General features: G+C 50.5%; 1 protein-coding gene across 2 annotated transcripts in view; it reads left to right on the top strand.

Annotated features, from left to right (window-relative positions):
* The window catches only part of LOC102248306 (integrin alpha-9), a 107,214-nt gene extending 100,615 nt beyond the window's left edge, over positions 1-6,599 (top strand). The window contains exon 15 of one of the 2 annotated variants that reach the window (XM_014530331.1): positions 6,310-6,599. In XM_014530331.1, the coding sequence (XP_014385817.1) occupies positions 6,310-6,471 (162 nt within the window). In that variant the 3' untranslated portion in view covers positions 6,472-6,599. Of the gene's footprint in view, positions 1-6,306 lie in introns of both variants that reach the window. The other variant, XM_014530330.1, reaches the window with a different exon arrangement.
* The last annotated feature ends 6,699 nt before the right edge of the window (positions 6,600-13,298 follow it).

Genomic DNA, 13,298 nt, shown 5'->3' with positions numbered 1-13,298 from the left:
CCAAGGGTGCCAGGAAGCTGGGCCCTCTGAGCTCTGAGTCAGTAGAGGTCACTGGAGCAGGGATGTGGGGAGGCTTTGCAGGTGAGGTTGAGATAGGGGCTTGGCCTCTTTCCTGTCTGCAAGGTCAGACTGGCAGACTTCTCTTTCGCCTTTATATCAGGAGTGAGGGCTGGGAGGGCATGCATCCCTGCCTGGGGGGAACCTGGGCAGAGTGAGGGGAGAGTCCATGGTGGCATTTCTAGCCGACTTGTCCCTTTGCTCTCAACAAACTCCCTGATCTTTCCACAGTGCCAGGCTTGGTTGTCTCCCTGCAAATGTTGTTTCAGTTGCCATTTGACTGTTATTCTTACGCTTGAATGCAATGATCTATCCGAGTTTTTTGAGCACCTGCTGAATGTTGACTACTCTAGGGAAACGAAGATAGCTACGGATTAGTCATTAGTCAGTGATTGAGATACAAGAGGCAGCGGGAGTAAACTGAGGAATGACTCCCCCCTTTACCGCCCCCCCAAAGGCTGTGATGGTGTGAAATTCCATGTTCCTCACAGCAGTGACCTGCAGGCATTGGGGGTGTTTCCTTAATGGAAGACGAGGTGCAGGCTGTGCTAGGTTTTAGGAAGGGAGGCCTGTGGAGCAAATGGAGAACGGATGAGGAACAGCTGAGACCAAGGTCTTTGGGGTCAGGAGGAACAAGAAGGCTGGAATCAGATTTAAAGTTCGATCTAAAACTGGTTACTGTCCTGTAGGGCAACGAAACGGAAACCTTCGGGGGTATCTTTCCGCCAGACAGAAACCATTCTCCGATGATCAGTGGTCCGCAAGTTAGCATCTGGCTTTCACTAGTCTCGACCCCATTCAAGAACAAATAATAAAGAAGACGATGTCTTCTCCTGGGGAACCACGTGACCTTGAGGTGGCCCACTGTTTGGCATTGGGAAGACCAGACATGGGTGTAGGACATGGGAAAGTCAGCATGTGAGCATTGGAAAGGCGCCCAAAATCTGTGCCTTATTCAAACTTGGGACGATCTGGACATGAGGGGAGGGAGCCAGGTAGGAAGAGGCAGGCAGCCGATTTCCAGTCAGGCCTGGGATGCCGGTAGGAGCTGGTAGCCTCGGAGGCCTGAGTTTGGGGTGGTGGAGGGATGCAGACCCAAGAGGGCCCCAGCCCGCACAAGGGGACAGGCTCGTCCCCCCCAGAGCAGGCTCGGCAGCTGGCCTGTGGCCGGTTTCCCCATCAGGCCAGACAGTAAGTACCTTGGCAACCCAAGGGCCAAGCCGGTGGAAGAGGAAAACAGTGAGAAAGGGCCATAGAAGCATGAAGTGCAGATGTCAGGAATTCTGATGGCGTGCGACCAGATTGGAGTCTGAAAACTGCACAGAAAAAACAATCAAATGAAAAGCAAACAGCCCAGAGTTGAGAAACATGTTCTGTTGTCCAGAGCGCACGGGGGATGGCATTAAAGCGTGAGCACCGCCCGGCAAACCCAGCTGCTGAATCTCTCCATTTCGGTAATTGGAGGTGGCACGGGGAATGCTGGTAGGAGCAGAGTTGGACTCGGATCCCCTTGGCCACACTTGGCTTTTCCCATGTGTTTGGACAACTTGTTCAGCCTGCATCTCCATTCCATTCCTTTCCTGGTGTGGGGTTTGTTCTGTCAGCGAGACGGCTACCGGGCGACTTCCTGCCACCCATTTTTCAAGAGTGTTCTCTCCGACCCTGTGGGCGGCAGGGGAAGGCAGCAGGGCCCTCAGCCAGGACTCTCTGCTTTGCGGGGTGCAGACTATCCTGTGCCCAGGCCCGAGAGGCCACCCCAAGCTCATCCACGTGTCCTTCCAATGCAGGAATGTAGAACCCCTGTTTTCTGATCACCGATTTTTTTTTTCTTCCATTCACTCATGGATTCATGTGGTCAGTCAGCGAGCATGTATTGAGCACCCACCACGGGCTAGCATTGTGCGTGATGCTGCGGACACAGTAACTAGGAGAAGCAGACATGGTCCTGGCCCTGCCCAAGGTTCCACTAACGCTGTGAATCAGTGTCCCCTTCCGGCTGTGACCGCGCCATGAAGAGACATGTTGCTATTAAAGTGTAGCTGGATGTTTCCAGGTGACATCCTCTCGCCAGCTTCCACTGGGCTCCAGGAGGTCGCAGATCTTCCCACAGCCTCGGTCGGGCTGCTCGACTCCCTGTAAAGGCTTCGAAAGAGAAAGGCTCCACTCACTGACCTTGGGGGTACAAAGGGATTGCCATCCGAGAGGCCCAGGCATGGACGCTGGCGAGAGGAGGTTGCGGAGAAGGCTGGTGGTGCCTTGCTTTGTTCCCTGAGCCCTTGGAGGAGAGATGTCTCCCCTCAGGCCAAGGGAAAGGGGGGGGGGACCCTCAGAGAGCTTGCCCTGGTGAGTGTTGGACATGCAGCTTACAGAGGAGTTCGTGGAGCCCAGATTTCTAGTTTGCAGAACAGGGTGGCTGGGGTGCCCCCCAGGGAAATGAAGTCTGCAGGAAGAGGGGCAGATGCTGCATGACAGATACTAACTGTGGCGTGTAATAAGCACAGCGTTCGCAAGTGTGGGGTTGGCAGTGGCTTGTTCACAGAGCTGGGAGTCAGCTGGCTGCTGGCCATGGCCGGGATGACAGTGGCAGCTCAGCTCTGTTCTATGTGAATCGCATCCTCCAGCGGGCCAGCCCGGGGAACATTCTCAGGGAGACGGAAGAGGCATGGGGAAGCAGGACCGGGGCCATCGGTGCAGCCGCTCGACCACAGCTAGGCATGGGCCTGAATCCCGTCTGTAGCACTCAGTGGTCCTGTGACCTTCAGGGAGCTCTTTTACACTTTGTGCCTGAATGTCTCGATCTGTAAAACGGGCCTAAGAAAATCTAGCGCAATGGGCAGGGAGGATTAAATAACAGCAAGAACGTCTCCTTTCCTCTGTACCATCCCGAGGGGATAAAGAGTTCTGCCTGTGGCACAAGTAGAGAAGAAAAAGAGGCTGTTAGAAGATGAAAAGGAGTTCAAAGGGAGGGAAGGGGATTCTAGGCTGAAGAAATAGCGTATACAAAGGCATGGAGGTGAGATAGCGCAAAGGCTCTGGGAATGAGGAGCTAAGAGGATGTGCGGCAAGGCGGGCTGAAGTCTCTCTCTGCTCTAGGGGTGTGGTGCCAGGGAGTTTTAATCTTATTCTGCTGGCAGTGGGGAGCCATGGAAGATTCTGTAGGAAAGGAGTGATTTCTTTCATTCAACAAGCATTTCTTTGGCACCTGTCATGTGCAACACATTCTTTTAGGTGCGGGGAATAGAGCAGTCATGAACCACAGTCTAGTGGGCGGGTCAGGCAAGGCAGGCAGGAAGACCTTGGTACAGAATGAGATCAGAGGGACTGGTTGGCCAGGAGGAGTACCAGCCCTGAGACACGCTGTTACTGTCTGGGGGTTTGCCCCTCACCCACAAGCAGAGAGCCTGCTCTTAGGCCCCAAGTGTGTGAAGCCCCCCTGCTTACAAACTTCATTTTTCAGGAACAATATGGTGAGAAGGCAGGGATGAGTTGAGACTGATGGGCAGCAGGAATGGCTGCTGCCAAGAAAGTTATTCTTGTTGGATGGATTTAATTCTTTCCCTGAGCAGAAGTGTGTATGAGCATGGCATAGTGCATGGGTTAGCTCTTGCTGAGTAACAAACCTCCCCCAAATTGAATGGCTTAAAACAATAGCCATTTATTATTGTCCGTGAGTCTCTAGGTCAGCCGGGCAGTTCTGCTGATCTGGGCCAGGCTTGGCTAATCTTGGCGGGGCTCACTCATGTGTTAGAGTTCAACCTGCAGGTCAGCTGGGGGCCTGGTTCACTCAAGTGGGCCACTGTCTCTCATCCTCCAGCAGACTAGCCGGGGCCTTTTGCATAGTGGTTGGGAATGGTTCCAAGAATGAGAGTGGAGGCAGGCAAGGCCCTTTGAGGTCTGAGCCCGGAAGTGGTCGAGTGTCATTTCCAATGCCTTCTATTGGCCAAAGTAAACTCAGGGGAAATAGACTCTGCCTGTTAATGGAAGGAGCCACCATGTCATCTTTTCAGGACACATGTGTAGAGAGAGGTGGAACGTCGTGGCCATGTGCCGTGGACAGAGTATGGGGGCTTTAGAGTCACATGGGGCTGTCAACCCAAGATTCTCCACTTATCCACGATCCTTATCCATGAAATGGGGGCATGATAGTATCTAAGTCTAAAGGTCATTCTGAGGATTAGATAATGCTGTATGCCTAATGAATAGTAAATGCTCAGTAAAAAAAATACCATGTTAGATATTTTGCATTTTCCTCATAACTGATTCTATATCCTCATTATTACTATAATAATTTTTTCGGTTGGAAACTGTAGTCTCTGTTGGTTTGCCCTTCCCTGAGGCAGGAACGGGTGTGGGGTTGGGGTGGGGGGAGGATTGTCGCCTGTGTTGTGGTGGTACACTGTGAACTCAGGAGTTCATATTTGAAAAGCAACGAGGGGTGAATATTCACTCACCCTGGAAATCTGGAAGGTTAGATCGGGGGAGAAAGCGGGGTTCTCATCTGTGCTGGAGACTCTGTGAAATGAGGCTTTCAGGTCAACAGAATTGCATTTCATTCAGCCTTGATCAAGGCTTCCTTGACAACCTAACGTTGTAAGCACAGTCATTCTCATCATTGCTTTCATGTGGTCAATGAAAGCAAGCACGTGATCTGTGCTAGTCTCTGTGCAGGGTGCCGGAGACACAAAGGCAGGAGGCCTTAGGGCAGTCCACCTGCAATGAAGGATGTCAGCTTCGTTGTCTGCCCAGAAAGCTTTGAGGCCTGCATGGCCTCTGTATTGTAGATTCTCAAGCTAGGACTTCAAGACCCTTCGCAGTGTGGTCTCAGTGTGTGCTGCCACGCTGGTCTCCCTCTGCACTCAAGTCAAAGTGGACTCCTCCCTGTGTCCTCTCCGTGCCCTGTGCTTTGCGTTCTCCCCAACAGACCAGAGCAGGAATGGACTCCACATGGCAGGGTTGGTGGTAGGGAGCAGCCAGGCTGAGCAGGAAGCCTGGGCTGGTTGTAGGGATCCTGAACCAGTACGTGGCTGGGCTCTGGGGGGGTCCTGAGTCCATAGGTTGGACACTGTTACCTCCGTCTCAAGAGGCCTTTACTGATGCTCTCCTAACCTTCGTAAGTTGCTGTGATCAGCCACTCCTCAGGGTCCCCTCTAAAGTGGTCTGTGGACTAGTCTGACCCCTTTTCAGAGCTCCCTGGGTAGAAACACTGTCTTCCTCTTCTGCCTGCAGCATCCTCGCATTGACAGCGCACCCTGTCCTAGGAATTGCCCAGACAATGACAGACCCCTCCCCATCACAGACCCACCTACACATACTCGGGGAATCTCTGAAGGACAGGGCGGCTGCCTAGCCCCCACCCCCCAATCCACACTGAGCCTACAATTACTGGAGGAGATGAGTAGGATACAGCACAGTACAAATGCTAGTGCAGTAAGTGACAATCGGAAGCTGAAGTTGTCCACGGACACTGCTCATGTGGCTGTGGAAGGGTGACCTTAAGGGTGGCTGACCCCGGACCCGTGATGGGGCTCAGGGATCCCTCTCCTTCCCGTCACGGCCCTCTAAGGTGCACCAGCGACTTTGTGAGAGTCCATCTTCCTTCCCCACACGGCTCCTAGCCTAGTTGGAGGGAAAGGGGATCTTGGTTCCTTTCTTTCTGCCAGGACTCCGTCTTCCCTTGGCGGCTTCTGTTTTCCCTCCGCAGCATTGCTGCCGAGCAGAACAGCTTTTTTGTTTGTTAATCCTCACCCAGGGATATTTTTCTTACTGATTTTTAGAGAGAGCAGAAGGGGTAGGGAGAGAGGGAGGGAAAGGGAAAGAAACATTGGCGTGAGGGAGGCACACCACACACGGAGGATAGAACCTGCAACCCAGGCACGTGTCTTTGACTGGGAGTCAAACCCGCGACCCTTGGGTACGCGGGCCGACACTCTAACCACTGAGCGGACTGGCCAGGGTGAGCAGAACAGCTTTGAACCAGGCCTTAACTGCTCCATGGGGGTCCAGGGTGGAAGGGAGGGTGCAGTGTGAATGGAAACAGAACAGCCCTGCGGAAAAGAAAGCTCCCTCGGCCCGCAGGAACGCAGCAGCCAGGAGGGCAGACCCTGAGTCCTGGAGGATCAAAGGTCCCTTTGTCAACCAGGCAGGTGTTGCTCCCAGAAAGCAGCAAAGGGAAGTGGCGCTGAGCTATCAACATCGGAATCCACCTTTTAGCACTTCATGAGCCTGAGTCACCTTGGTGATTCCCTGCAGCAGCAGCGTGATCCTGCGGGAGCTTCACACCGTCCAGCAGCTACTTCCACGCAGGAATTTTCCCAAGGACGCCAGGTAGATGCTGATGGTTTCCAGACCCCGAGGCTGCTGCTAACCATCGGCGTGAGCAGTGCGAGGCTGCTCTCTGATCGGAAGCAGACGTGAACTCCATCCGCACAGGCGTGAACAAGATTCTCACCACATCGCGGGGCTTGCATGTCTTCCTTTAAGCAGAATCTTAAAGTCAAAATGGATGGCTTTATTTTTCTAAAAATGAAAAAATAATCCCAAAGTACTGTTTAAAACAAAACAAAACACGAAACAATATAATACAGCTTTGTTCTTTTATCCCATTAATTTACTCAGCGAACATTAATTGTGGATTTCTTATGAACTTTTTAAAAAATAATAAAACCATTTAGTACCAGTAAGAAACAGATGGTCTAGGAAATACAAAAACAAGCAAAAAATTATTCTCATTTGTGATTAAGGAAACATAAAGCAATGAAATAGCATTTTCATCCATAATATTGGCAAACAATTTAAAGATTAGCCATATTGAATGTTGGTGAAAATAGGGAGACAGTTATTTGCATTTAGTAGTGATGGTAGTGACATTTGCCTTCCCATCAAATGTCTTAATTCAAGTCCTTGGACTTAACTCTACTATTTTTATCTTCTCTACAGGAATATTTGCACACCAGCTCAAAGCAGGGATTTTCACTACAGTGTTGTTTATGATGGTAGAAAATTGAAACCACCTAAATGTTCACAAACAGGGAGACTGTTAGATGAGCTGTAATGGAGGAATATTATGGAATCTAATAGGCACCCGGTAAGAAGTGAGGCATACCTATTTGTACCAACATAGATAGTTCTCAGAGATCCTACTTTAAAATCGAGGGAACAAGGAATATTTGCACACATGCTCAAAGCAGGGATTTTCACTACAGTGTTGTTTATGATGGTAGAAAATTAAAACCACCTAAATGTTTGCAAACATTTGAGTGGAGACCGTTAGATGAGCTGTAATGGAGGGATATTATGGAATCTAATAGGCACCCGGTGAGAAGTGAGGCATACCTATTTGTACAAACATAGATAGTTCTCAGAGATCCTACTTTAAAATTGAGGGAACGAGAAATGAAGAAAGCATGTGATGGATGCTGTGACACAGCCCACAGCCCACAGCTCAGGTCTTCCTCCAAAAATCAGGGACCTCTTCCTCCAGCTGTGGCCTTCAGCTGTCATCTCACGTTGTGCATCACCTTCAGGTGACCTTGTCCACGATCACACTTTTTCTGGAGCAGCCTGCATCCAATGGCTTCTCCTCACAGAGGAATAAAGGCCTGGGCCCCTTGGCCCAACTTAGAACACCCGTGAAAGGCCATTCCATCTTTTCAACTCTCAAATAATAATAATAATTAATATTTAATAATGATTATTATCATGTATTATTTCTTGAATAATGAACAGATTTGGCTAAGCCTTTATTGAGACCACATCACGGCTCAACTTCTCCAGCTTCCAGTCTGCCTCTGTCCCTTCTCCTCCACAGGTGTTGGTCCCAAGGGGACTCCCCAGTTATCCTCAGACTCGCTACTCACCACTTCAGAGTTGGCTTCCCCAGACCCAGCCTGCGACAGTCAGGTTGTAGAACTGTCAGCTTAGTTGATACCATTTACATTAAAACAATCCTTAACGATGCTGTAGGTAGACATACTTTGGAGACACTGCGGGTTCAGTTCCAAACCACCGCAATCAAGTGAGGCTCCATAAAACAAAGTATGCCTGTATTTCTTTATATATGTACATGTATAAAGTACATATTAAAGGCCTGGAAGGCTGGTGATAGTGACCCTGGATGCAAAGTATGCCTGTATTTCTTTATATATGTACATGTATCACCACCTGGAAGGCTGGTGATAGTGACCCTGGATAGGGAGGGGAATGAGAAGGGCAAGGAAAATAGCTGACCGCATAGAAAAAGAATATATTCATGGAATCCTTGAGTAATTACTACACACACGTGCGCTCACACACATCCTCCGAGGGTTATGGGAACGTGTGAAGGAAGCCCAGGGGAGAAGCGATGGCATTTGAAGATTATCTTAAAGGGTAAATTGGAGTTTTCTTCAAGGATTATACACTTCTTCCCAACCTTTTGGATAAGTCTGGAGTTTTAAACTAGCATTCCCACTTCCCACCTCTATTATTTTTCCTAATATTTTATTCCAAAAGATTTCAAACAATTAGAAAAATTTAAAGGTTTTCACAGTGAATGCCAATATACGGTTGACCCTTAACACAGGTTGGAACTGTGTGGGTCCTCTTACATGCGAAGTTTCTTCAATAATAACATATTTTTTCAAAATACTGTAACTGTATTTTCTCTTATGATTTTCTTAACATTTTCACTAGCTTTTTCCCCCCAGCCACCTAGGATGGAGGGATCAGCACCCCAAACTCTCATGTTGTTCAAGGGTCAGCTACACTCATCACTCTGATTCTGCAATTAACCTTTCACCACATTTGCTTTATCACACATCCATCATCTTTTGTAAAAATAGAGTTCAAAGTTAGTTCCTGGCTCTCTTGAAACTGCTCTCTTCTTTCATTAGCTGAAGAATTTCGTATCTTGAAGATTGAGATTCTCTTTTTATTTGAATTCTTTCATTTATGCTTATTAAACCAGGCATGCTTTTCTCGTTTTGCGCGTATCTTGGCCATTTCCAAGTGAGGTCAGTCGCAGAGTCGATGGATTCAAGCTGTCGCTGTAAATAACGTTTCTCTTGGAACAGCGGCGGCTTGTATTTGCGGAGACCTTGCTTGATGTTGGGGCGTTCAGTGCGCATTATCTCATTTAAGCAAAAACCAACGCTCTGTGTCACGGTGCCACCATGACGGTCATTTTGCCAAGGAGGAAACTGAGGCCTCGAGGGTACATAACCTGTGCCCGTCCACACAGCCATTCCTTTTGGCAGAGCCGGGACGAAGGTTCATATTACTTCGCAGGCTGTCATTTCAGCCCTTCTGTAGGGTTCTCCTGTGAGGGTGAAACACCCATCTCAGAATTTCTCCGTGGATCACCCACTTCCCGTGGCGGTGTGTCTCACCGCGGACCGCGAGGCGATGCTCTGGACGCAGTCAAAGGCGCTAAAGCCCTCTCCAGCTTGACCCAGCCTTTCAGTCCCCTCACCCCTGCGCAGGGAATCATATATTCCAGGCACTCCGTATCTCTGAGGGTCTGGGCCTCGTTAAGTGGGGTTTGTGTTGCTCAGTATTTCCCGCACCGAGTGCCAAGCTCCAGTTATGCGATCATAGTGGAAAGTGGTGTGTGATGTTGCCTGAACATTAAGGCATTAACTGGAGCTTTTCTAAGCTTTCTTTTTGGAAATGTCGGTGATTCTCTTAACTGACAAGGGACCATGTGACAGGAGATCGTGCCTGACCAGATGTGTGGAGACGGCTCTCCTTCACCCAGTGTGCCAGGCACCCTGCGGCGCATGTCCGTGCACCTGTCTCCTCCGCCAGGGGAGGAAACCGAGGCTCGGAGAGGCTGCATTCCTTATCCAAGGCGTCACAGGTTGAAGGGTTCAAACCTGGGGTTTCCGATCACCACCCCGCACTGCCATTATTTTATCTTGTTGGGATGGGGCAGGGCAGCAAGGGAGCTCAGTGCTGGGTGAAAGGATCGGGAACACACCCGCTGTGAAGTGTGTCTGAGCCACGTCCTAACTGCTTCAGTTTCCTTAGGTTTGGGCTGGAACTGAAAGCAGGCCACCTGTTTAGCTAGGAAATGGACAGAGGATACAGATGGGCAAACATTTCTATCAGAAAGGAAACCACCCTGGCCAGTGCGGTTCAGTGGTTAGAGCATCCGCCCTCGCGCCCAAGGATCACGGATTCAATTTCCAGTCAAGAGCACACACATGGGTTGCAGGTTCGATCCCCGGCCCCAGTTGGGGCATGAACAGGAGGCAACCAATTGATGTATCTCTCTCACATCGATGTTTCTCTCTCTCTCTCTCTCTCTCTCTCTCTCTATCCTCTGTCTCTCTCTCTCCCCTCTACTTTTCTCTCCCTACCCCCCTCAACTTGATGGAAAAATATCCTCAGGTGAGGATTAGCAAAACAAAAAAGAAAAGAAAGAAAGGAAACTGGTTGGTTTTAAGAACGTTTTACGGCTCTTCCCTGGCTCCCCTCTCCCAGATCACACCCCACCTGCTGCACTTCTTTACGAAGCATCTGGAGTCACTAGCATCTCTGAGATTTCAGGGAGAAGGTGACAACTGTGATAACAGTTAGGCTTAGAGAGATGTTAAGTAAACGCTGACGGGTTGGATCTCCCGTTTAGTCCGACGATCTTTCCTAGTTTTCTAGCTTGTTGCTAAACTCAGTGACAGAGGCAGAGCGTCTCCCTCGTCCGGGGAATCCTAGAAGCGGATTTATTGAAAGCGGAGCCTTATCTCTCGGTGTATTTCGAAAGGAACGCATGGAGCTCTGTGTCATTTCCTATCCTGTGTACCCGGACGGGAGCAGAAAATGGGCTCCTTGTGGGACTCAGCAGCACGAGCGAGACGTTGAGGAAAAACCTTGTTTACAGAAGCAAATGTTTGGCCAGCGGCTTTCCACACTGAGGGCTTTGTGTGGCTCTGGGGAACCGTGCAGGGATCCGGGACTGCCGCTCTGCTCTGCCTTTATGGCAGCTCGCCGCTCCCCAATATCTCCCCTCTCCCCTCTACTCACCGTGGAGCAGCCACCTGCCAGATGTAGCTTTTGGCAGATGTCCTTGGTAGAGCCCAGGTTTCTCGCCCCAACCCTTTAAAACCCTGGCAGGAGAGTTCGTTGCAGAAAGTCGAGGGCAGTCGGGCAGAGGTCTCGGATGTTCGGAGAGGTCTCCTCGCCCCGAGGCCCATCGGCAGGGCGTGAGAAAGCTGCGGTCTTCCATCCAGTTCATTCATTTAATCGGCTCATGGACGGAGTCTTTTTCTGGGCTGGGCTTTCAGGGCCCGATGAAATAGATGTGAATGCTCTTCACTGAGATTATTGTCTGATAGGAGTGCTAGAAAGTAAGCATGTATTAGCTAAATAGTAGACATTGGTTGTTTTAGGTGCCACGAGGGGACCAGGGTGAAGTGCTTGAGGAGGGGTCAGCCATGCTGAGTGTTGGGGGAAAAGCATGGAGGCAGAGGGAACAGTACAGGTGGTAGCCTGGAGGCAGGAATGGTGTTCAGAGGGGATCAAGGGGCTAGCATGGTTGGAGTGTGGGGGATTAGGGGGAGGATGGGAGGCGGTGATGGTGGCGATGTCTACATAGCCAGTTCCCGAGGGGCCTGGTGGCCATGCTCAGTGAGTGGGCTCAATTAGATGAACAAGGGGAAACTGACGAGGGTTTTAGCAGGGCGGGTGTGGATCTACTTGTGTTTTCAGGGTATTACCTGGCTCTTGCATGGAGAATGGACAGGAAAACAAGCAGGGAGCCAGAGGAGAGGCTCGTGTGGCAGGTCAGGCACGACATCACCGTGCTTCCCACGGAGCTGGGGCGAATTCCAGCTCTGCCTCTGCCACTTGGTTACCGTGCCATGTGGGGCAGCTCCCCGCATGTCTCTGGCATTCACCCCTAATAACTAGGGGTAAGTATTTTCTCATGTGGTTTCTGGAAAGCATAAGTGTTCATAAAGGCCTCTATAAACCTGGGCCATGTGCTTATCTGAGCTATAACATGATTCATATTGAAAGGAGGCGGACCCCTGCAAAGCTGGAAAAATCGCTCAGCTGCCCAACGTGAGCAACAGTTTATTGCAGCCGGAGGCTCAGAAAAGATGCTTTTGTTTCTTGACTGCCATCAGCGTCTCTCTAAGGGAGGGCGACCAGTTACAAAGCCCATGGTGTGGTCATTTGTATGTAGTCATTGACTGCGATAATAACTTGGAATGGTTGAGCCTTTCTTTTTTCTTTTCTTTTTTTTAACTTTATATCGCTGGTCACAAAATGTGGGTGACATATGAGTGTGCTAAAGTGTGTAGGTGTGACGTGCTGCGCATGCGAGATGCCTGATGGGGGCCCCTTAAACCTCCCCAGGCTCACACTCCCACTGACAGAGGACCCCATGCTTTTAGCGCCCAGTTAGTGCTGATGGGCCATCACTACCCGCTAGTCCCGTGGGTTGCTATGTCCTTGCCCCCCAAGAACCTCAGCGTTCTTGGGGTAAAGTCAGAGAGTACTCATTTCGGCTGTGAACACAGCACGTGTGTTTTTTCATCACGAGTCTGGGCCATTTGGAATCCTTACGTTACAAGGAGATATCCTGTTTCAAATGCAATGTTCTCTTACGGCCGCGAGCAGATGCTGAGATTTGCTGCCCTGTCATCATGCGGGTCTCGGGGTTCCCAGAGAGACCCATTTTTAAAAAGGTTTTGCTGGGAGGCGCTCAGCGGTGGGGATGGTCTCCGCGTGCCCTGCTCAGCACCGTGGCCGCTAGCTGAGCACTCGAGACGTGGCCGAAGACCTGAACTGTACATCGCATTGTACTTCAATGAATTAAAATCTAGATAGCCACGTGTGGCTAGCGGCGACTGTGCTGGATGGTGTAGCTCTCGTGTCTCCTGCGTTCGGGGACTCCCGTGGCACATGCTTGTTGTTGGACAGTTTCAGGGATCACATTAACATCTCAGTATTTCACCATTGCCCGTGCGGTGAGATTAAAGTGACGTTGAAGAGGGGTCGTTGAGAAGCACAGAACACTGCTCCAACCTCCGACCTTCTCCTGCTTGGTCTCTTTGCGTCCCCAGGGGTGGCTGCGAAGGACGGCCAGTCCCGGGGAGGACATTTGTTTAATGTTGTCCCCCCAGCATAGACGCTTGGAAATCAGTGTTTTGGGGGCACGTGCCTGCTTCTTGGCCTGTGTGAGAGATTTCTGGGGGCTGATGACCACAGTGTGGGGGCCAGAACAGCAGGAAGGCCAACTGAGCCCGCCCTCCCTGAGCCCC

Source organism: Myotis brandtii, unplaced genomic scaffold (genome assembly GCF_000412655.1).
Source record: "Myotis brandtii unplaced genomic scaffold, ASM41265v1 scaffold731, whole genome shotgun sequence".
In the NCBI taxonomy this organism is placed as follows: Eukaryota; Metazoa; Chordata; class Mammalia; order Chiroptera; family Vespertilionidae; genus Myotis; species Myotis brandtii.
This window is presented reverse-complemented; position numbering and strand designations above follow the sequence as displayed.